Source organism: Rana temporaria, chromosome 10 (assembly GCF_905171775.1).
Source record: "Rana temporaria chromosome 10, aRanTem1.1, whole genome shotgun sequence".
In the NCBI taxonomy this organism is placed as follows: Eukaryota; Metazoa; Chordata; class Amphibia; order Anura; family Ranidae; genus Rana; species Rana temporaria.
Window position 1 is genome coordinate 23,089,809 of NC_053498.1, and position 22,788 is coordinate 23,112,596.

Consider the following 22,788-nt stretch of genomic DNA (forward strand, 5'->3'; position numbering starts at 1 on the left):
CTCACAAATAGACCTTTCTTTTGGTGGTATTTGATCACCTCTGCGGTTTTTAGTTTTTGCGCTATAAACAAAAATAGAGCGACAATTTGAAAAAAAAAAATATTTTTTTACTTTTTGCTATAATAAATAATACCGCAAAAATATATAAAAAAATATATTTTTTTCCTCAGTTTAGGCCGATACGTATTCTTCTACATATTTTTCGTAAAAAAAAATCGCAATAAGCCTTTATTGATTGATTTGCACAAAATGTATAGTGTTTACAAAATAGGGGATAGTTTTATTGCATTTTTATTATTTTTATTTTTTTTAACTACTAATGGCGGCGATCAGCGTTTTTTTTCGTGACTGCGACATTATGGCGGACACTTCGGACAATTTTGACACACTTTTTGGGACCATTGTCATTTTCACAGCAAAAAATGCATTAAAAATGCATTGTTTACTATGAAAATGACAATTGCAGTTTGGGAGGTAACCACAAGGGGGCGCTGAAGGGGTTAAAGCGGTTCTCCACCCTAAAGTGGAGTCCCGCTGATCGGAACCCTCCCCCCCTCCGGTGTCACATTTGACACCTTTCACCTTTCAGGGGGAGGGGGGTGCAGATTCCCGTCACCCGCCCCCCCCCCCCGTTGTGTGCGCGACTCGCGCATGCGCCGTAGGGAACCGGGCAGTGAAGCCGCAGCGCTTCACTTCCTGGTTCCCTCAGCGTGGATGGCGGGGGGAGCAGCAGAGAGACGAGCGATCGCTCGTCCTCTGCTGCGATCGGCGCTGGACTCCAGGACAGGTAAGTGTCCTAATATTAAAAGTCAGCAGCTGCAGTATTTGTAGCTGCTGGCTTTTAATATGTTTTTCCCATGGCACATCCGCTTTAAGTGTGACCTCATCTGTGTTTCTAACTGTAGGGGGTGTGGCTGTAGGTGTGACATCATCGATTGTGATCCCCTATAAAAGGGATGACACGATCGATCACGGCGCCACAGTGAAGAACGGGGAAGCTGTGTTTACACACAGCTCTCCCCGTTCTTCAGCTCCGGGGACCGATTGCGGGACTCCAGCGGAGATCGGGTCCACGAGTCCCGCGGTCACGGAGCTTCGGACAGGGTAGCGGGCACGCGCCCGCGACCCACGGCTGGGCATTATACAATCACGTACAGGTATGTGATTGTGCCCAGCCATGCCATTCTGCCAAAGTATATCGGCGTTAGGCGGTCCTTAAGTGGTTAATGAAATAACTAAGCATGTGCAGTGTTCTGCTGCTCCTTGACTGTCCAATCACAGGAAGGGGGCATGGAAGTAAAATGGACACTAGAGGGCGCTTTTAACAGCTTCCCGACTGCCGCACGCACTTTTACATCGACAGAATGGCACAGCTGCGCAAATGGGCGCATATATACGTCCCCTTTAATTTGCGAGCCGTGTGGTCACGCGCTCTGTGACCGTGCCCATGGCTTGCCGACGGTGTCCCTCGATCGGGTCATAGAGCTGAAGGATGGGGAGATGTCAGTGTAAACACAACATCTCCCCGTCCTTCCCCTGATATGTCACTGATCGTCTGTTCCCTGTTCTCGGGAACAGCGATCAGTGATGTATCACGGCAAGCCACCTCCCCTAACAGTTAAAGGGTTTGTAAAGGATTTATTTTTATCTTAATAGCTTCCTTTACCTTAATGCAGTGCTGTTTTCATGTCCTCATTGTTCGTTTTTGCTCTCAAGTTGCTGTAATTCTTCTCTGATCTCCACGCTTCCTGGTTGTCTGTTTCCTGATAACCACAGTACTGGGAGCTTTCTCTCTGTGGTCACTAATCAAGGAGGTGTGATTACTGTGTATCTAAAACCCCTCAGCACCAATCAGTTTCGTTTTCCAAACCATCACTGCCCTGTATTGGCTCTGTGGCTCTGTACATCACAGAAGCAGGAAACAACATGCAAAAACGAAACTAGAAACTGTAGGTACATTATATGATTGATTTGTAATCGTTTTTAAAAGGAATCAGTTAACTATTATGTCTCTATACCCTGTAAACAGTCATTTCAGCAAAAAAATGTTTTCCTTTACAACTCCTTTAAGCCCTGTACACACGATCGGATATCTGATGGAATCTAATCCGATGGATTTTTTCGTCGGATATCCGATGAAGCTGAGTTTCATCAGACTTGCCTACACACCATCAGTCAAAAATCCGATCGTGCCAAAAGCGGTGATGTACAACACTACGACGAGCCGAAAAAAATAAAGTTCAATGCTTCCGAGCATGCGTCGACTTGATTCTAAGCATGCATGAATTTTTGTCCGATGGAGTTCCACACAGACGATCAGATTTCTCTATCGTTTTTTTATCCATAGGAAAAATTGAAAACATGTTCAATTTCTTTTTCACCGATGGAAAAAAAAAAAAGATGAGGCCCACACACGATCGATTTGTCCGATGAAACAGTCTATCGGTCTGTTTTCATCGGACAAACCGATCGTGTGTACACGGCTTTAGAAGCACTCCCTAGGTCACACTTAACTCCTTCAGCGCCCCCAACAGGATAACCCCTTCACAGAGCTGAAGAACGGGGAGAGGTAAGTGTAAACAAACATCTCCCTGTGCTTCCTAGTGTGACTGCCACTGATCATCTGTTCCCTGTCATAGGGAACAACGATCAGTGACATGACACACCAAGCCACACCCCCACACAGTAAGAATCACTCATTAGGTCACACGTAACCCCTTCAGCGCCCCCTACATGTTAACCCCTTCACTGCCAGTGTCATTTTCACAGTAAGCAGTGCATTTTTATAGCACTGATCGCTGTAAAAACTACAATGGTCCCAAAATGGTGTCAAAAGTGTCCGATGTGTCTGCCATAATGTCGCAGTCACGATATAAATCGTTGATCGCCGCCATTACTGGTAGAAAAAAAAATATTAATAAAAATGCCATAAAACTGCTATCCCCTATTTTGTAGACGCTATAACTTTTGCGCAAACCAATCAATAAACGGCCTAAACTGAGGGAAAAAAATGTTGTTTATACATTTTTTGGGCATTTTTATTATAGCGAAATGTAAAAAATATAGAATTTTTTTTTAAATTGTCGCTCTATTTTTGTTTATAGCGCAAAAAATAAAAACCGCAGAGGTGATCAAATACCACCAAAAGAAAGCTCTATTTTTGGTAAAAAAAGGACGTCAATATTGTTTGGGAGCCACGTCGCACGACCGCGCAATTGACAGTTAAAGCGACGCAGTGCCGAAAAGTGGCCTGGTCTTTGGCCAATTAAATGGTCCGGGGCTGAAGTGGTTAAAGAGGAAGTAAACCCCGAACAATTTTTCCTATTTTTTTAAATTTATAAATACTGTAAAGAATTGCACATGTAAATACATTAAAATCGGCAGAAAACGAGGTTGGGAAATACCTTATTTATCTTCGTTAGTATATCTTCACTTCCAGGTATTGGCCGCGCCATTATCTCTGCTGAATCTCCTCTAGACATAATTTCCGCCCTTACTATGTTTCGCTTTGCAAATCTTGCGCATGCGCCGTAGTGCTAAAACCAAGCCTCCATCTCGATTGCCGTTACTACGGCAACAGAGTTAAACCATAGCTGAAGCTAAATCACTTGCAAGGCAGCATTGCGAGAATTCCCTCTGTGCCGTTCTGAGAGGAAGCTCGTGAATACTAATGTCTCGGGACGCAGGGGAGATAGTACAGTGTGCCGTTAATGAATATACCTAGTGCGCAATCGCGCCTGACGTCACTCAAGATTGCAGGACGATTACTATGGAAAACGAACACAGTGGCCTGTACTGTCTCCAGATACGCCGTCGTATCTCTGCGTGGCACGGTCGTATCTATGCGCCTGATTCATAGAATCAGTTACGCATAGATTTCCCGTAGATCCGACTGGCGTAACTGTGTTACATCGTCGGATCGTAACTGCATATTTACGCTGGCCGCTAGGTGGCGCTTCCGTCGAGTTCCGCGTCGAATATGCAAATTAGCCAGATACGCGAATTCCCGAACGTACGCCCGGCCGACGCAGTAAAGTTACGCCGTTTACATTAGGCTTTTCCCGGCGTATAGTTGCCCCTGCTATATGGTGGCATAAGTGCGGCGTAACAATGTTAAGTATGGCCGTCGTTCCCGCGTCGAAATTTGAAAAAGTTACGTCGTTTGCGTAAGTCGTCCGTGAATGGGGCTGGACGTCATTTACGTTCACGTCGAAACCAATGACGTCCTTGCGGCGTACTTTGGAGCAATGCACACTGGGAAATTCCACGGACGGTGCATGCGCCATTCGGGAAAAACGTCAATCACGTCGGGTCACAGTACATTTACATAAAACACGCCCCCCCTGATCAAAATTTGAATTAGGCGGGCTTACGCCGGCCGATTTACGCTACGCCGCCGCAACTTAGGCCTCGTACACACGACGGGACATGTCCGGTGGCGGATTTTGGTCTGATGGCTGTACACACCATCAGACCAAATTTCCCATGGACAGCGAACGCGGTGACGTGGCCGCGCCGTCACGATGACGTGGCGACCTGCGCGACCCTGGAAGGTCAATGCTTCCACGCATGCGTCGAATCACTTCGACGCATGCGAGGGCTTTCGGCCGAACGGACATTTACGGTGAGTCGTACAGACGACCGAACATGTCCAACGGACAGGCTTCCAGCGGACATGTTTCTTAGCATGCTAAGAAACATTTGTCCGCTGGAAACCTGTCCGATCCGCCGGAAAATTGTCCGGTCGGCCGTACAGACGACCGAACATGTCCGCGGAAACTGGTCCGCCGGACCAGTTTCAGCGGACATGTTCGGTCGTGTGTACGAGGCCTTACAGAGCAAGTGCTTTGAGAATACAGCACTTGCCCGTCTAAGTTGCGGAGGCGTAACGTAAATCGGATACGTTACGCCGCCGCAGAGATACGACGCTGACTGAGAATCTGGCCCAGTGAGTACTTTCACAGGCAGTGATCAGCTGCCTGTGCTATCTAGATTTCAAAGAGCTAAAGTTGTATTGAAGGGTTTACAACCACTTTAAGTGTATCAAGTTTTTGTTTATTATTAAAAAACAGTAAAAAATGCACTCACATTTAGTAAGATGAAAAAAGGCCTATCTTTAAATGAAGGAAGGTCATTTCAAGGACAGAGGCCAATCTGCAGAAATCATGGGAGGTGAAGAGAGAAGCCACCTGCAGCATGTGGAGCTACAACAACACCAGAGGCGGTTTGACAGCGTGGGAATATTCCAGGATGACGTCAGACGTCAGACGGCTAACTCCCCTCCTAAGGAGTGCACTGGCCGACCTCAAACCCCGCCCCTAATGATTATGCATGAGAAAAACTGGGAGATACCATACTTGGGGAGGGGATGAACTGATTGGCAGACCAAGAGACCAACTTAGGGAGGATTAAGACGTGACCAGGCTGTATTGCATAACTGCAGCAGAGAAAAGTCAGGTCACCAGGCTGGCTTTGCTCTCTGGCAGGACTGTGTAAATTTCAGGACTGGCTGGGCAGAAATATACATTTTTTGGCCCCAATTGATGTACTTTGTATTTAGCTGTTTTCCTGGAGTTTAGCTTTTAGCTCCGGTAAAATTTGCTGCAAAGCCTATTACTCTTTCCACCCACTCCACTTCCACCTATTCATACTTTTTTCTTGGTCAGTGTGTTTATTGTTTGTTAGACATAGAAGCAGCATTTCAATATAACTTATTTTTAACATAAAAAAATAGCAAATGCAAAGCATACCAGGCTCGTCGCTACAGGACAGGCAAAAAAAACAATTGCTTGGGGCCCCGAGGTGGCCTGGGGCCCCCAACTTCCCCTTCCCAGGCTGTAGCGTGGCCGAGCTCCTCTTCCTTCCACCTGGAGTCCTGTCAGTCTGACCGGGTATCGCGCGTGGTACAGGAGATTCAGTTTCCTGTTCCCGGCCGGACTGACAGGAAGTGCACACTGAGTGCTCACTTTCTTTCAGTCCGGCCGGGAAGACAGGAAACTGAATCTCCTGTACCACGCGCGGTACCTGGCACTTTCTGATAGGGGACTGGGGAAGAGGAGCTCGGCCACGCTACAGCGGCAGCCTACAGGGAAGAACGGGAGGTAAGAATAGAAAAAAAATTAGTGTAGCGTTAACGTAGGCTTTGCATGCGGGGGGGGGGGGGGGGGTTCTTGGGGGCCCCCATTTTGCTTGGGGACCCCAAATTCCCAACGGCCCTGGGTATTACAATTAATTAGAAACATGAAGGGTACCATACAGTAATTTCGTTGGGAACAGGTTATCTCAGAAGGGTGCAAAGCAGAACTGAAGTCCCCAGTGTAGAAGATTGACCTGGTATGATCCAAAGGGGATCTAGAACTATTAGCGGGTAAGGGTGGTGGCAGTACCGGGACAGGTTCATCTAGTGCTCATGGCAAGGATGTGGAACTGTGCCCCCCCCCCCCCCCCACTGTTAATGCATGCCATAGAATAGGTTTACTGCCTTTTGATTATTCTCTGTCCCCTTTCTAGGCTGTTCCCAGGGCGGCTTCCCCTCCTGCCCACCCCTTGTCCCGGCCCTGGGTAGAGATTACATAACAGTATAGAACAGGGAGATCTGTATGGAGGGTTAAGGGCAGGGTAAGTGTGTATCCCATGGGCTAACACTTCCTTTGACTGGACAGTCAAGTGCTTGCCCGTTGTGTTAGTCCTTTTGCAAAGCATGACTGAGTTAATCCTCGACCTGGTTTAGGCTTAAAGGAAAAGTAGGTGATTTCTAGGTCTCGCCAGAGTGGTGACACCAGGGACTGCTGCGGACTGACCGTGATGGTGACAGGGGAGCGAAGCAGAAGAAGGAGGCGGTGGTGGTTGCAGCCTCTGATCCCGGAAGTAGCTTAATTGGCAGAGCAGGTTGGAGTCCCGGTGACTTGTCCTTAAGGTTCCCCTAACGTGAAAGTTCCTTCAAGGACTGCGCATGCGCAAACTTGCCGATGGAAATCTCCGAACCTCGCCCGGCATCCAGGCTCATTCTTTAACATCCCCGTGGATTGGAGGATGTTAAAAAAAGAGCCAGGAGGCCGAGCGAGCGGCGCGAGCCGTCCGAGCGAAGCGACGACATGAAGCCGACTGGCCACTTTCCTCGAAATCCACGTCGACCCTGGATGCCGGCGGAGGTTCGGAGATTTCCGTCGGCACGTTTGCGCCTGCGCAGTCCTTAAAGGAACTTTCTCATTAGCCGGAACCATATTGGCAGATCAGATTGCGCCTGCGCAGGAACTTTCACGATAGCCGGAACCATATCGGCAGATCACCGGGCTGTAATCGTGCCTCGGCAGCCTCGCCACACACAGCTGATAAAAATTAGCTGGCGGGCTGTGAGAAAGTGACAATCCCGTGTAGTTTTTTGGGGAGGGAGTGTGTAGAGGAGTCTCCTCGTGCAGTATTGGGGGGATAGGGGAGGCCTCTTCTCTCTCACCCCCCCTCTTTCTCTCTCTTACCCCCCTGCATTCTCTCTCACCCTCTTCTCCTCTCTCTCACCCCCCCCCTCTCTCTCTCTTACCCCTCTCTATTCTCTCTCACCCTCTTCTCCTCTCTCTCACACCCCCTCTCATTTACCCCCCCCCCACTTGAGAAGGAAGGGGTGGGACAATTTTAGATTTAAGTCTTGCCTAGGGCAGCACAAAACCAAAATACACCACTGGGGATACCTGGCCAGACTTTAGGGGAGCTCTTTAGAAGAGTTAAAGTGGAGTTTCCATCCCAAATTTTTTTTTTTCATTATTGTGCTCATTAGACCTAAAAAAGAAAAAAAAAATGTTTTACTCATCTGGAAATGCCTGTTGCTATGCAGTCCCACGAAATCTGCCTTTGGAATCACCAGGGATCCTGACATCATCTCCCTCTAATGCTCCTGGGAAATGTGTGTCATCATTTCCCAGGGTGCAGTGCGCTACCCAACCATCACTCCCCATCCAAGACTTCCAGTAAGTATGGGCCAAATCCTCAAAAGAGATACGACGGAGCAACTGCTGTTACTCCGTCGTATCCCTGGTCCTAACTATGGAACTGATCCACAGAATCAGTTTCCCATAGTTAGGGCGAAGATCCGACATGTGTAATTGAATTACACTGCCGGATCTTAGGCTGGGGGCATTTCGCGTCGAAATGCCGCCTCGGGTATGCAAATTAGGACTTACGGAGATCCACGAAGCTTTTCAGCTTTGTTTTTTCTCCGTAAGTTTAATTTTGCAAACGCAAAATTAGGGCTGCTTTTACAAGGTGTAAACTGTTTACACCTTGTAAAAACAGACCGTTCTTGCTCGCGACGCGATTTTTTTTTAAATTTGAATTTTTTTTTTTGGCGCCGTATCTTTTTTTTTACCCGACGCAACTTTATTGTCCCGTCGCAATCCACAAAGCCCGACGTAACGTAATTTCGCGCTATGCACGTCGGGAAAATGACGTCACGAGCATGCGCAGTACGGCCGGCGCGGGAGCGCGCTTCATTTAAATGGGAATCGCCCCCTGGAGAAGAGGAACGCCTTGCGCCGGCTGGATTTAAGTTACACCGCTCAAAATTTCTAGGTAAGTGCTTTGTGGATCGGGCACTTAGTTAGAGATTTTGCGGCGGTGTAACTTAAATGGAAAAAGTTACGTTGCGCCGGGTTTTTGAGGATTAGGCCCTAAGTGCTTGTGGGCTTCACAATGCCCACAAGCAAAATGACAACGGTGTGGACATAGTTTTATAAACGATCTTTTTTTAATAACTATGCGGAGCGGCGGCGGATTGTAAAATAGTAAGTGACCGGATTTATATTATAAAAACGCATGATGAAAGGACATACATTTAAAACATGCTAATTGTGGTTGGAACCCCGCTTTAATTCACTAAACCTTGGTGATCAAAAGGTATAGAGAGGCAAGAATAGATTACTTTCCACTTTATGGATCACACTGAAGGGTCGGCACACACCTCTGAGATGTGCCTAGATGTCGTGACCTCCAATGCCAAACCCGGACAGTTCCAGTGTGAAAACAAAGCCGTTATGGAAAGTCTGAATGGGGCCCAGCGTGGCAGTGGCTTCCTGGTAATGGCCTTGCCATTCTATTAATATGGGCAGTGGAGACGTTTTATCCATCTCCAGATCTCCCGCAGATCCCCTAAGGTGCGTTTCATATTCACACAATACTGGGAGTCCAAGAATCAGGGCTTGACCTTTGGTTTCTTATTATAGACGGGTCACAAGACCTCAGCTTCCTCATAGGAAACAATTTAGCTTTCCATACAGGAAGACGGGCCTTTATGAATCCTGCTCAGTCAGATCCACAAGAGAAAGCCGCAGTAAAATCTTTGGGAAAACAAAGGCCTCTAGATATACTATGAAGACGGCCATGAGCTTAAAGTGCTCCTATTAATCAATAGAAGCTCACCTATCATTGTGAATTAACCACTTAAGCCCCGGACCAATATGCTGCCTAAAGACCCAAGGTGTTTTTACAGTTCGGGACTGCATCGCTTTAACAGACAATTGCGCGGTCGTGCGACGTGGCTCCCAAACAAAATTGGCGTCCTTTTTTCCCCACAAATAGAGCTTTCTTTTGGTGGCATTTGATCACCTCTGCGGTTTTTATTTTTTGCGCTATAAACAAAAATAGAGCGACAATTTTGAAAAAAATTCAATATTTTTTACTTTTTGCTATAATAAATATCCCCCAAAAACATATATAATTATTTTTTTTTCCTCAGTTTAGGCCGATACGTATTCTTCTACCTATTTTTGGTAAAAAAAAATCACAATAAGCGTTTATCGATTGGTTTGCTCAAAATTTATAGCGTTTACAAAATAGGGGATAGTTTTATTGCATTTTTATTATTATTATTTTTTTTACTACTAGTGGCGGCGATCAGCGATTTTTTTCGTGACTGCGACATTATGGCGGACACTTCAGACAATTTTGACACATTTTTGGGACCATTGTCATTTTCACAGCAAAAAATGAAACATGATCGCGACGGAGCGGCTATAAACAAATAGCCGTGCCGTCGTCCCGGATCGCTCCCCGAGGGAACCCAACCGCCGCGTGTAGCGGGGGGGGGTCCCGATCAGACCCCCGACCCACGTCTAGGCAGGGACGTACAGGTACGTTTATGTGCCTGTCCGTGCCATTCTGCCGACGTATATCTACATGAGGCGGTCGGGAAGTGGTTAAAAAGACAGTGGGGTAGATTCACGTAGATCTGCGTTTCTTTGTGCGGGCGTAACGTATCCTATTTACGTTACGCCTCCGCAACTTTTACAGGCAAGTGCCGTATTCTTAAAAGAAAGTTGCGGCGGCGTAGCGTAAATAGGCCCGGCGTAAGCCCGCCTAATTCAATTAGTGAAGAGGCGGGCGTGTGTTATGTAAATTAGGCTTGACCCGACGTGATTGACGGTTTTCCCGAACGGCGCATGCGCCGTCCATGGAATTTCCCAGTGTGCATTGCTCCAAAGTATGCCGCAAGGACGTCATTGGTTTCGACGTGAACGTAAATGACGTCCAGCCCCATTCACGGACGAATTACGCAAACGACGTAAAAAATTCAAAATTCCTCGCGGGAACGACGGCCATACTTAACATTGGTACGCCGCACTTACGCCACCATATAGCAGGGGTAACTTTACGCCTAACGTAAACGGCGTAAATGTACTGCGTCGGCCGGGCGTACGTTCGTGAATTTGCGTAGCTTGCTGATTTACATATTTCGACGCGTAAATCAGCATACACGCCCCTAGCGGTCAGCGGAAAAATGCAGTTACGATCCGACGGCGTAAGAGACTTACGCCGGTCGGATCTAATAGAAATCTATGCGTAACTGATTCTATGAATCAGGCGCATAGATACGACCGGCCGGACTCAGAGATACGACGGCGTATCTGGAGATACGCCGTCGTATCTTGTCTGTGAATCTACCCCAGTATCATTTTCCCTAATCAGGAAGAGGTTATCAGGCTGCTGCTGCTCCCTCACTGTCCAATCACATGCTGGGAGCAGGGAGGTGACCTAGCTTTGTTGAGCCCCAGGTTATAACTGGCTCGTGACCCCCTTCTCATAATGTCATTTGACATCCTGTTCATATCCTCAACTGCCAACCTGGCTTTTTCTGTCACTTTTTGTTTACAAGTTTAAATCAGTATTTTTTGCCCAAAAATGATTAATAACCCCAAAACATTATACTTTCGGCAGTGATGGCGAACCTTGGCAACCCAGATGTTTTGGAACTACATTTCCCATGATACTCAGCAGAGTGCATGAGCATCATGGGAAATGTAGTTCCAAAACTACAGGGTTCGCCATCACTGCCCTAGGGAATAAAATGACGATCATTGCAATATTTTATGTCAAACAGTATTTGCGCAGCAGCTTTGCAAACTTGTGTATTAAAAAAAATTGATTTTAATAGAGATTAAAAAAAAACAAGACACAATATCATCCTATTTTTTTGGTAAAATGTGAAAGATGATGTTACGTTGAAATAGATACCTAACATGTCATGCTTTAACCACTTAAGGACCAAGCCTGTTTTTCAGATTTGGCGTTTACAAGATTAAACATTTTTTTTTTTGCTAGAAAATGACTTAAAACCCCCAAACATTATATATATATATATATATATATATATATATATATATATATATATATATATATATATATTTTCTTCTAACACCCTAGGGAATAAAATGGCGGTCATTGCAATACTTTTTGTCACATCGTATTTGGGCAGCGGTCTTACAAGCGCACTTTTTTTTGGAAAAAAATCATTTTTTTGTATTAAAAAATAAGACAACAGTAAAGTTAGCCCAATTTTTGTATATATTGTGAAAGATAATGTTACGCCGAGTAAAATGATACCCAACATGTCACGCTTCAAAATTACGCCCGCTCATGGAATGGCGACAAACTTTTACCCTTAAAAATCTCCATAGGCGACGTTTAAAAAATTCTATAGGTTGCATGTTTTGAGTTACAGAGGAGGTCTAGGGCTAGAATTATTGCTCTCGCTCTAACCACGACTTTTGTGGTTTGAACACCGTTTTCATATGCGGGTGCTACTCACGTATGTGTTCGCTTCTGCGCGCAAGCTCGTTGGGACGGGGCGCTTTAAAATAAAATGTTATTATTTATTTTATGAATTTTTACACTAAAAAAATAAAAAAATAAAAACTGATCACTTTTATTTTTTATTCCTATTACAAGGAATGTAAACATCCCTTGTAATAGAAAAAAGCATGACAGGTCCTCTTAAATATGAGATCTGGGGTCAAAAAGACCTCAGATCTCATATTTACACTAAAATTCAAAGGAAAAGAAAAAAAATGTGTCATTTGAAAAAATGACAACCAGAAATAATTGCTTTAAGAAGCATGGGCGGAAGTGACGTTTTGACGTCACTTCCGCCCTGCTATGCTATGGGGACGGGCGGGGGCCATCTTGCCCTCACTCGTATCCCAGCCGAGCAGGGGAGAGGAACCGATCTCCTCCGCCGCTGACGACGGCTCTGGTAAGCAGCGGAGGGCGCGGGAGAGCGGTGGGAGGGGGGGCCCCTCTCCCGCCGCCGATAACAGTGATCTCGCGGCGAATCCGTTTGCGGAGACCACCGTTATCGTTGACAGGACCGCTCACTGAAGAGATGGATATCTCGGTTGTGGCAGCAGCTGCTGCCCTTACCGCGATATCCATCTTTAAAAAAATGACGTTTATATACAGTGAGCGGTCCTTAAGGGGTTAAAATTGCACACACTCGTGGAATGGTGACAATCTACAGTACTTAAAAATCTCCAAAGGGCGATGCTTTAAATGCCTTTACAGGTTACCTGTTTGGAATTACAGAGGAGGTCTAGTGCTAGAATTATTGCTCTCGCTCTCACCCGGTCTGAAGCTCCGTGACCGCGGCCGTGGGACCCGCGGACCCGATCGCCGCCGGTGTCCCGCGATAGGTCACAGGAGCTAAAGAACGGGGAGAGGTGAGTGTAAACACACCTTCCCCATTCTTCACAGGGGCAGTGTCAGTGATCGTCTGTTCCCTGATATAGGGAAAGACGATCAATGACGTCACACGTCCAGCCCCGCCCCCCTACAGTTAGAAACACATATGAGGTCACACTTAACCCCTTCAGCGACCCCTAGTGGTTAACTCCTAAACTGCAATTGTCATTTTCAAAGTAATCAGTGCATTTTTATAGCACTTTTTGCTGTGAAAATGACAATGGTCCCAAAAATGTGTCAAAAGTGTCCGATGTGTCCGCTATAATGTCACGAAAAAAATTGCTGATCGCCGCCATTAGTAGTAAAAAAAAAAAATATTAATTAAAATACCATAAAACTATCCCCTATTTTGTAAACGCTATAAATTTTGCACAAACCAATTGTTAAACGCGATTTTTTTACCAAAAATAGGTAGAAGAATACGTATCGGCCTAAACTGAGGAAAAAAAAATGTTTATATCTTTTTTGGGGGATATTTATTATAGCAAAAAGTAAAAAATATTGCATTTTTTTCAAAATTGTCGCTCTAATTTTGTTTATAGTGCAAAAAATAAAAACTGCAGAGGTGATCAAATAGCACCAAAAGAAAGCTCTATTTGTGGGGAAAAAATAGACGCCAATTTTGTTTGGGAGCCACGTCGCACGACCGCGCAAATGTCAGTTAAAGAGATGCAGTGCCGAATTGCAAAAAGGGGCAAGGTCCTTAACATGCATATTGGTCCGGGTCTTAAGTGGTTAAAAAATATATATTTACTTCCAGCCTGGACCAGGAGTGACGTCATGACATCGCTCCGGTCCTCCAAGGCCATAGAGACAATCAAAGATTATCTACTCTTTAATCACCTCTGGGACCAGCCGACCGCACATCGGATCGTTTCTTAGGCGAACCGGCGCAAACGGTAAGCCCGAGAAACATGGCCCCCCCCCCCTCCCGCCACTTCAGAAAGCATTCCAGCAGCTCATGAGCCGCTCAGAACAGTTTCATGGGAAAGCCAGCCACTGGCTGCAAAAAAATATACTGGGGTTATTGCTGATATCTTCAGCCATAATTCCAGTAAACCACTTGCCAATCGCAGACTATATATACGTATTAAGGTCAGCAAGTGGTTAAAGTGACAATAAGTGCTGTTGTTTTTTTTTTATTATTGTTGGTTTTTTTTCTCCTTTTTAATATATTTAAAGTAATTGTAAAGTTTTTTTGATTTTGTTTTAAAAATAACAAACATGTCACACTTGCCTGCTCTGTGCAAGGGTTTTGCACAGAGCGGCTCCGATCCTCCTTTTCTGGGGTCCCCCGGTGGCGCTCCTGGCTCCTCCACTTCATCGAGTGCCCCCACAGAAAGCCGCTCTCAATGGGGGCACTGCCGAGTCCTGCTGTTGCGTCCATTGACACAGACAGCAGGACTCAGTTCCGACTCAGTTCCGCCCCCCAGACCACCAGGGATGCCCACAAAGGTACCCCTGCATGGGAGAAGAGGTAAGAAGTCAGCACCCCCCGCTTCTCACTTTAATGTAAGATGTCATTTTCGACAGCAGAACACCCCCTCCCCCCGCTTCTCAACTTTAATCTTTAGGCTCCATTCACATCTAGGCGGACGAAATCGCGGCGTTTTGTCGCCGCAAATCGCGGTAAAAATAGCGCCGTTTTGTACCGCGATTTGCGGCGACAAAACGCCGGTATTGTCCGCCTAGATGTGCCCCAAGATGACCCCCTCTATGGAGATGATTCCCATCTCCTAGCCGAACGCTCGAAGACACCTGAAAAAAAGGTCCGGGACCTTTTTTCACGCGGCAGGCGACAGGCGTCCGGCGTTCGGCGTGGAGATGTGAACCATCTCCATAGAGGGACATCTGTTTTCAGCCCTCTGGCGGCAGCGGCGTAGCGCTACAGGCATAAAAACGCCTAGGTGTGAATGCGGGCTTAGTGTGACATGTCACTGTCGGCAGCGCCCACCATGTGACATGTCATTTTGCTTAGGGCCCCAGGGAGGTCGGAATCGGCACTGAGTGCCACCCATAAGTACCCATCAGTGCAGCCTTTCAGTGCCCACCAGTGCCACCCATGAGTGCCCATCAGTGCCACCTACCAATGCCCATCAGTGCTGCATATCAGTGACACCCATCAGTGCCATCTATCATTGCCCATCATCGGTGCCACCTTATCAGTGCCCGTCAGTGAAGGAGAAAACAAATTTACTAAATTTTATAGCAGAAACAAAAGAAAAAAAATTTTTTTTTTTAAATTTCCGTCTTTTTTAATTTGTTTAGCAAAAAAAAACCGCAGAGGTGATCAAATAACACCTAAAGAAAGTTCTATTTATGGGAACAAAATAATAAAAAATGTGTTTGGGTACAGTGTAGCATGACCGCGCAATTGTCATTTAAACAGTGACAGCGCTGAAAGCTGAAAATTAGCTTGGCCAGGAAGGGGGGTAAGTGCCTGGTATGGAAGGGGTTAAATACAGAAATAAATTCACTTTTTGTTGATATAAATGCACCTGTATATGGGATGCAAGGTTTATTTTACAGTCATCCAAAACAGGATCAACTCATTCCACCGATCTGACCGCTTTTGTTTTATAGATTAAATGCGCAGCGGCGAATGTGCTGGGAGAGGCCTGGCTGCTCCACAAACACACCAGGCAACGGGACAGAGCCAAAGTACGGCAACACCAGAGGGATCTGCTGGCGGCCATTCACATGTAAGTCTGTCCTCCCGGGAATCGGCTCCTTTGTTCAGTAAGGGCTGGTTCATCCTGTAAGCTTAATACTGCAAGAAACAACACAGGGTAAGCACAATGAGATTGGACCCATTAGATTTATGGCAACCTTCTCATCTTCACATCTTCATCCAATGTATCTACCGTGTTTCCCCCGAAAATAAGCCCTAGTTTAAAATGCTTGTAAAATCCTATAACCCAGTCTATTACAGTAGTACATAATGTACAATGTATTATCTAGATTCAGAGAGACTTAGGCTGGCGTATCAGTAGATACGCCAGCCTAAGTCAGAATTTGCGTTGGTGCTAATTTAAGCGTATTCTGGTAACCAGATACGCTTAAATTAGGCTCAGATACGAGCGGCGTAAGTGTCTTACACCCTCGTATCCTAAAGTGTAATTTTTAGGCTGACCGCTAGGTGGCGCTTCCATTGCGGTCGGCGTAGAATATGTAAATCACTAGATACGCCTATTCACGAATGTACGCCCGGCCGACGCAGTACAGATACGCCGTTTACGTAACGCATTATCAGGCCTAAAGTTATTCCATCAAATAGCTGGAATAGTAATGTTAAGTATGGCCGCCGTTCCCGCGTCGAAATTTGAAAATTTTACGTAAGTCGTCCGTGAATAGGGTTTTACGTCATTTACGTCCACGCCGAAATCAATAGGACCGTGCGGCGTACTTAGCCGCAATGCACACTGGGATATGTACACGGACGGCGCATGCGCCGTTCCAAAAGAACGTCAATCACGTCAGGTCAACCCAAATTAGCATAAAACACGCCCCCTCAGCCTATTTTGAATTAGGCGCGCTTACGCCCGCCGCATTTACGCTACGCCGCCGTAACTTAGCAGGCAAGTACTTTGTGAATCATGTACTTGCCTCGCTAACTTACGGCGGCGTAGTGTAAATGCCATATGCTACGCCGCCGTAACTATGCGCTCGCCATCCTGAATCTAGCTATTTGTGTTTCTGTAATATAAGTGCAGGGAAGGGAGCTCTGGCGGATCACAGAAGTGCAGAGTGGCGCTATAACGAAGGTACCGTACTTATCTGGGTATAGCGCGCACCGGCTTAGAGCGCGCACCCAGTTCTAGGATGAAAATTTCCTGGGAAAAAAAAAACGTACTTACAGTTTAAATGTCCCTCTTCGGTGTCTTTCCCGGCGTCCATCGGCGGCCTTGTCTGGTCCGGCGTCCGTCTTCGGCCTTCGTGGTGTCCTCCCCGCTTCTCCCACGCTGTCTCCGAGCGCCGCCGCCTACATATACCGAGCGCAGTACACACGGGTACACTCGGCTAGGCTCGGCCACGATCGGCTCCTCTAACAGGGCGTTACCCGCGAGCGGAGCCGAGCCTAGCCGAGTGTACTGCGCTCGGTATATGTCGGCGGCGGCGCTCAGAGAAAGGGGATCGGCGTATAACGCGCACCCACGATTTCCCCCTGTTTTTAAGGGGAAAAAAGTGTGCGTTATACGCCGATAAATACGGTATTTGGCACAATTATATTACAGAAACACACACATTGTACATTATATTATACTGTAATAGAGTGGATTATAAGATTTTACAAGCATTTCAACTCAGTTCACACTGGGGATTCCTATGAGGCAGGGAGAGAGAGGGGGAGAGAAGACAGCACATTACATGGTAAGACCTACCCCGAAAATAAGCCCTACTGTGTCTTTTGTTGCCAAAATTAATATAAGACCCGGGCTTATTTTCAGGGAAACACGGTATAGCGCTTAAAAAAGATGCGTCCATTATAGAGAAGAACAGAGGTGTATACAAAATGCATCAAATGCCCACAATACATCAAGTCATCATGAAATTCTCTGCAAAAGCAATGCCATGAGCGTACTATATAATAAATATTTGTAATATATATGATTTTTTTTTTTTGTTTAAAATTTTTGTTTTACAAAATAAACATTTATTACAGGATATAAACAAACCACTGTACTGCAAAGCATGAGCATATTAGAAAGCCCACCACTGCCTATATTTTCTCTGACACTGTATCAATCAATCACTGGCCCAGATTCAGGTACATTTGCGCGATATTTGCGGGGGAGCAGGGCAACGATTTTGCCCTGCGCCCCCGCAAATATTTTGCGCTGCCCTCGATTCACGGAGCAGTAGCAAGTTAAATGATCCCGCCGGGGACGGGAATCATTTAAATTAGGCGCGCTCCCGCGCCAAGCGTACAGCGCATGCTCCGTCGGGAAACTTTCCCGACGTGCATTGCGGCAAATGACGTCGCAATGATGTCATTTGCTTCAAAGTGAACGTGAATGGCGTCCAGCGCCATTCACGAAGCACTTACGCAAACGCCGTGAAATTCAAATTTCACGGCGCGCGGGAAGGCCGGCTATACTTTAGCATTGGCTGCCCCTACTATTAGAAGGGGCAGCCTTGCGCTAAAGTTGCCGTTACGGAAACTCCGTACCTGGCTTGCGCGGGGCCCGCGCAAGTTTGTGAATCAGTTGGTAGTATGCAATTTGCATACTACACACTGATCACAATGGGAGCGCCCCCTAGCGGCAAGCACAAGAATGCAGCCTAAAATCTGCGAGGCATAAGTGCCTTATGCCGCGCAGATTTTAGGCTGCAGTCGGTGTAACGAGGTTCCTGAATCAGGAGCACTCGTTACACCGGAGCAAGTAAGCAATTGCGCCGTGTAACGGGCGCAATTGCTTCTTGAATCTGGGCCACTGTTTCTAATTAGGTTAGTCCTGTCTGTGATAGTGCAGTTAGGGCAGGTCTGACTTTCTCTGGAGTCCGTTTAACAAACAAAAAAAGTTGCTCCATAAAACTTCAGCTGGTATATAAGTTTGCTTAGTGCTCCCTCTCCTGGTTACAAGTAGTAAAACAAAGTGTGTGTGTGTGTATATATATATATATATATATATATATATATATATATATATATATATATATATATATATTTTTTTTTTATTATTATTTATTATATACAAACACAGTGTAATATTTATATATATATTACACACACACACACAGTCGTGCTCATAAGTCTACATACCCTGGCAGAATTAAATTTCTTGCCCATTTTTCAGAGAATATGAATAACACAAAAACTTTTCTTTCACTAAAAGAGAGCAACGTTTTTATTAAAACAGCTTACCGATCATTATCTGCCTTAAAAAAAAAAAAATCTGTAGAAATTAAAAGTGTGATTTGACAATCTATGCGTCAATATTGTGGTCATTAAAAGGGTTTAAACTTCTTTCAGAGATTAGACTTATTTTTTTCTATTCCTGTTGTAGTTACAACCTTCCTGCTACAATGTAGGTCTAATAGATTGTAAACGCGTGATGCTTTTTATTACAGATTTCGTCGCAGGAGAATAAAACACAAAAATCTGAAAGATCAAGTGAATGCCATGGTCGATATCTCCAAGGTAAGATTATGAATTGGGAACCGATATTACATTTTATTGCCTTATAATAAACAAATACCTACATTATTACATTAATACTGTGTTTCCCCAAAAATAAGCCCGGGTCTTATATGAATTTTGGCAACACAAGTAGGGCTTATTTTCGGGATAGGTCTTACCATGTAATGTGCTGTCTTCTCTCCCCCCCCCCCTCCCTCTCCCCTGCCTGTTAGGAATCCCCAGTGTGAACGGAGTTAAAATGCTTGTAAAATCCTATAATCCACTCTATTACAGTATTATATAATGTACAATGTGTGTGTTTCTGTAATATAATTGTGCCAAAAACCTTTGTTATAGAGCCATTCTGCGCTTCTGTGACCCGCCGGAGCTCTCTTCCCCGCAATTATATTACAGAAACACACATATTGTACATTATATACTACTGTAATAGAGTAGATTATAGAATTTTACAAGCATTTTAAACTAGGTCTAATTTTCGGGGTAGGTATTGTATTGCAGCTCTCCTGGAAAATGACGCTAGGTCTTATTTTCGGGGAAACATGGGTATATTAATGTTGTCATAAAAATAGTTTTTAAATACAAAAAAATTAAAGACAAATAAAAATTTACTGTCGGAATCTGAAAGCTTAAATTTGATTTGTTGTAATGGAGCAACCCAGACAAGTATGGACTGTATTGGGGGACAGAAGGGCATCTGCACCCTATGTTGGGTCGGCCATACATGGTTCGAATCTCGGCTGGTTCAGCAGGAACTGGCTGAGAGTTGAACATTAATGGGCAGGCTGAATGTACCAAGTTAATAGATTTGATCATTTTGGGTACAACCAGCCTGCCGGTTCTCTTGCGATTATGGCTAGTGGCTGCACTAGCGGCTAGCGATTATTACTAGCTTTCCCTGCCCACCCACCAGGAGAGGACCATTGCCCTGCAGGATGGATTCCCGCATCAACACTGTCTGTGTCTGTGATGATGGGGGGAATCAAGTCAATTTCTTTCCTGCAACCTGTGGCAGGCCTTGGGCTCTTGGCCCTGAGTGGAGATACCGTATTTATCGGGGTATAACGCGCACCCCAAGCTTAGAAGGGAAGTTTAGGAAAAAAATTACATTTTGGATGCTCAGCCTTGTCGGTGTCCGTCAGCTGTTGGCGTCCATCTGCAGCCTTGTCCGGCATCCGTATGCGGCCTTGCGTGGGGTCCGTCCAGCCTTGTCGGTGTCCGTCGCGTCCATCTGCCGGGTTTGAGTTTGGTGACTTGGTTGAGCTGTGCAGAGCCGGATTTCCGGTGTGTTCGGCTCCTCTCGCGTGGCTGCGGGCGGAGCCAAGCGTGGCCGAGCCGAGTACGCTCGGCTTGGCCTTTGTCGGCGGCCCTCAGAGACAGCGGGGATCGGCGTATGATGCGCACCCACGATTTCCCCCTGATTTTAAAGGGAAAAAAGTGCGCGTTATACGCCGATAAATACGGTACTTCACTATTCAGACATCAGTGAGAGGAAGACCTGTGGGTACTATATATACAGTAGCAATATGTGGGTATTAAATATAGCAACCTGATCCATATTTAAACTCACAATTGTAGCAAAAGGAAGTCTTCCAGCTTCAACTTCCTTTCCAGCTTTGAGAAGTCATGTAACTGAATTTTCGAGCAACAGAAAGGAAGCTATGCTGGAAGCTGCGTCATAATGAACTATGACCTTTATGAGCACCAACCTTGGCCACCAATCATTGGGGTACCATGGAATATTTTGCCCGATGCACTTATGCCGCGTACACAAAACTGTGGATTTTTTTTCCGACGGAATATTGGCTCAAACTTGTGTTGCATACACACGGTCACACAAATGTTGTCGGAAATTCCAAACGTCAAGAACGCGGTGACGTACAACACTACAACGAGTCGAGATCAATGAAGTTCAGTGATTCCGAGCATGCATACAGACGATCGGAATTTTCCGACAAGAACTTTTGCTGTCGGAAAAGTTGAGAAGCAGCTCTCAAATTTTTCTTGGCGGAAATGACAACAGCAAATGTCCGATGGAGCTTACACACAAAGCACACATTAAACATTTGTTGTCGTAATTTGCGATCGTGTGTACGCGCCATTATGATTTCTTTAGCCCACATTAATGTGTCCTACCATGAAAGGGCTAGTTGGTTGCATTACAGAGTTAGTCAGGTTAAAAAAAGACACACGCACATCTAGTTCAACCAAAATAAAAAATACAATCCCATATACAAAATCCTTCACCTACAGTTAATCCAGGCGATTAAGCCTGATGAAGGGGTCCTGCGTGACTCCGAAACGTTGCACTTTTCTTGTGTTGTGATCATGCAATCAGGGGCAGACTGACCATTGGCACTCTCGGGCACTGCCCGAGGGCCCCATCAGGGTTGCCAGGCTCAATAAAATCAGGGACAGTATGTAAAAATCTGTGTTTTTTTTTTTTACATCTGTCCCTGATATGTCCAAAACCAACATGCTTCTGATGTGAAAATCCTGAGATTTTAGCTGCCCTGCCTATGCAATGCCTCCTGGCATGGTGGCCATCTGTAAGCCCAGGGGCCCCATGAGTTGTCAGTCCACCCCTGCATGCAATAAACTACCAGTTTAGACGCCACTTTGTGCTGATCCTAGGTGTGCTGGCAAATATCCACCTTGTGACTTGAACCAGTATCCAGCTGGTTGTTACTACAGCACCCTATCCCCTTTCCCCCCCTCCTTATCTACGTCCCTGTAGGAAAGAATCCAGGCCTTTTTTAAAGCAATCTCCTGAGCTGGCCAGAACCACATCTGGAGGGAGTCTATTCCACATCTCTTACTGTAAAAAAACGTTCTGTATTTAGAGATTAAGGGCCAGATCCACGTAGATCGGCGTAATTTTAAGCAGGCGTAGCGTATCGTAGTTACGCTACGCCGCCGCTACTTTGAGAGGCAAGTGCTGTATTCTCAAAGCACTTGCATCTAAAGTTATGGCGGCGTAGCGTAAATGTGTCGGCGTAAGGGCGCGGAATTCAAATGACAAAGATGTGGGCGTGTTTTATGTAAATTCAACATGACCCCACGTAAATGACGTTTTTTTTGGACGGCGCATGCGCCATGCGTGGGTGTATCCCAGTGCGCATGCTCGAAATCACGTCGCAAATAGTCAATGCTTTCAATGTGAACATAATTTACGCAAAGCCCTATTCGCGAACGTTTTACACAAACGACCGAAAATTCTACGCTGGCCCGACGTCCATACTTAACATTGCGTACGCCTCATAGACCCAGGGGTAACGTTACGCCGAAAAAAGCCTTACGGAAACGATGTAAAAAAATGCGCCGGGCAGACGTACGTTTGAGGATTGGCGTATCTAGCTAATTTGCATACTCTATGCGGAAATCAACAGAAGCGCCACCTAGCGGTCAGCTCAAATATGCACCTTAGATCCGACGGCGTACTAAGACGTACGTCAGTCGGATCGAGCCCCCATTCAGTCGTATCTTGTTTTGTGGATACAAAACAAAGATACGACGGGGCATCTTAGAACTTACGCGGCGTATCAATAGATACGCCAACGTAACTTCTTTGTGGATCTTGGCCAAAATCTTTTTTCTTCTAGATGTAAAGAGTGCCCCCTTGTCCTCTGTGATGACCTTAAAGTGAA

The 22,788-nt window shown here is 45.8% G+C and overlaps 1 protein-coding gene across 1 annotated transcript in view; it reads left to right on the top strand.

Annotated features, from left to right (window-relative positions):
• Positions 1-22,788, top strand: part of KCNN4 (potassium calcium-activated channel subfamily N member 4) — a 112,800-nt gene that overhangs the window by 89,284 nt on the left and 728 nt on the right. Inside the window, exons 6-7 of the mRNA XM_040327405.1 lie at positions 15,586-15,704; positions 19,075-19,144. Coding sequence (XP_040183339.1) covers positions 15,586-15,704; positions 19,075-19,144 — 189 coding nt within the window. The remainder of the gene's footprint in view (positions 1-15,585; positions 15,705-19,074; positions 19,145-22,788) is intronic.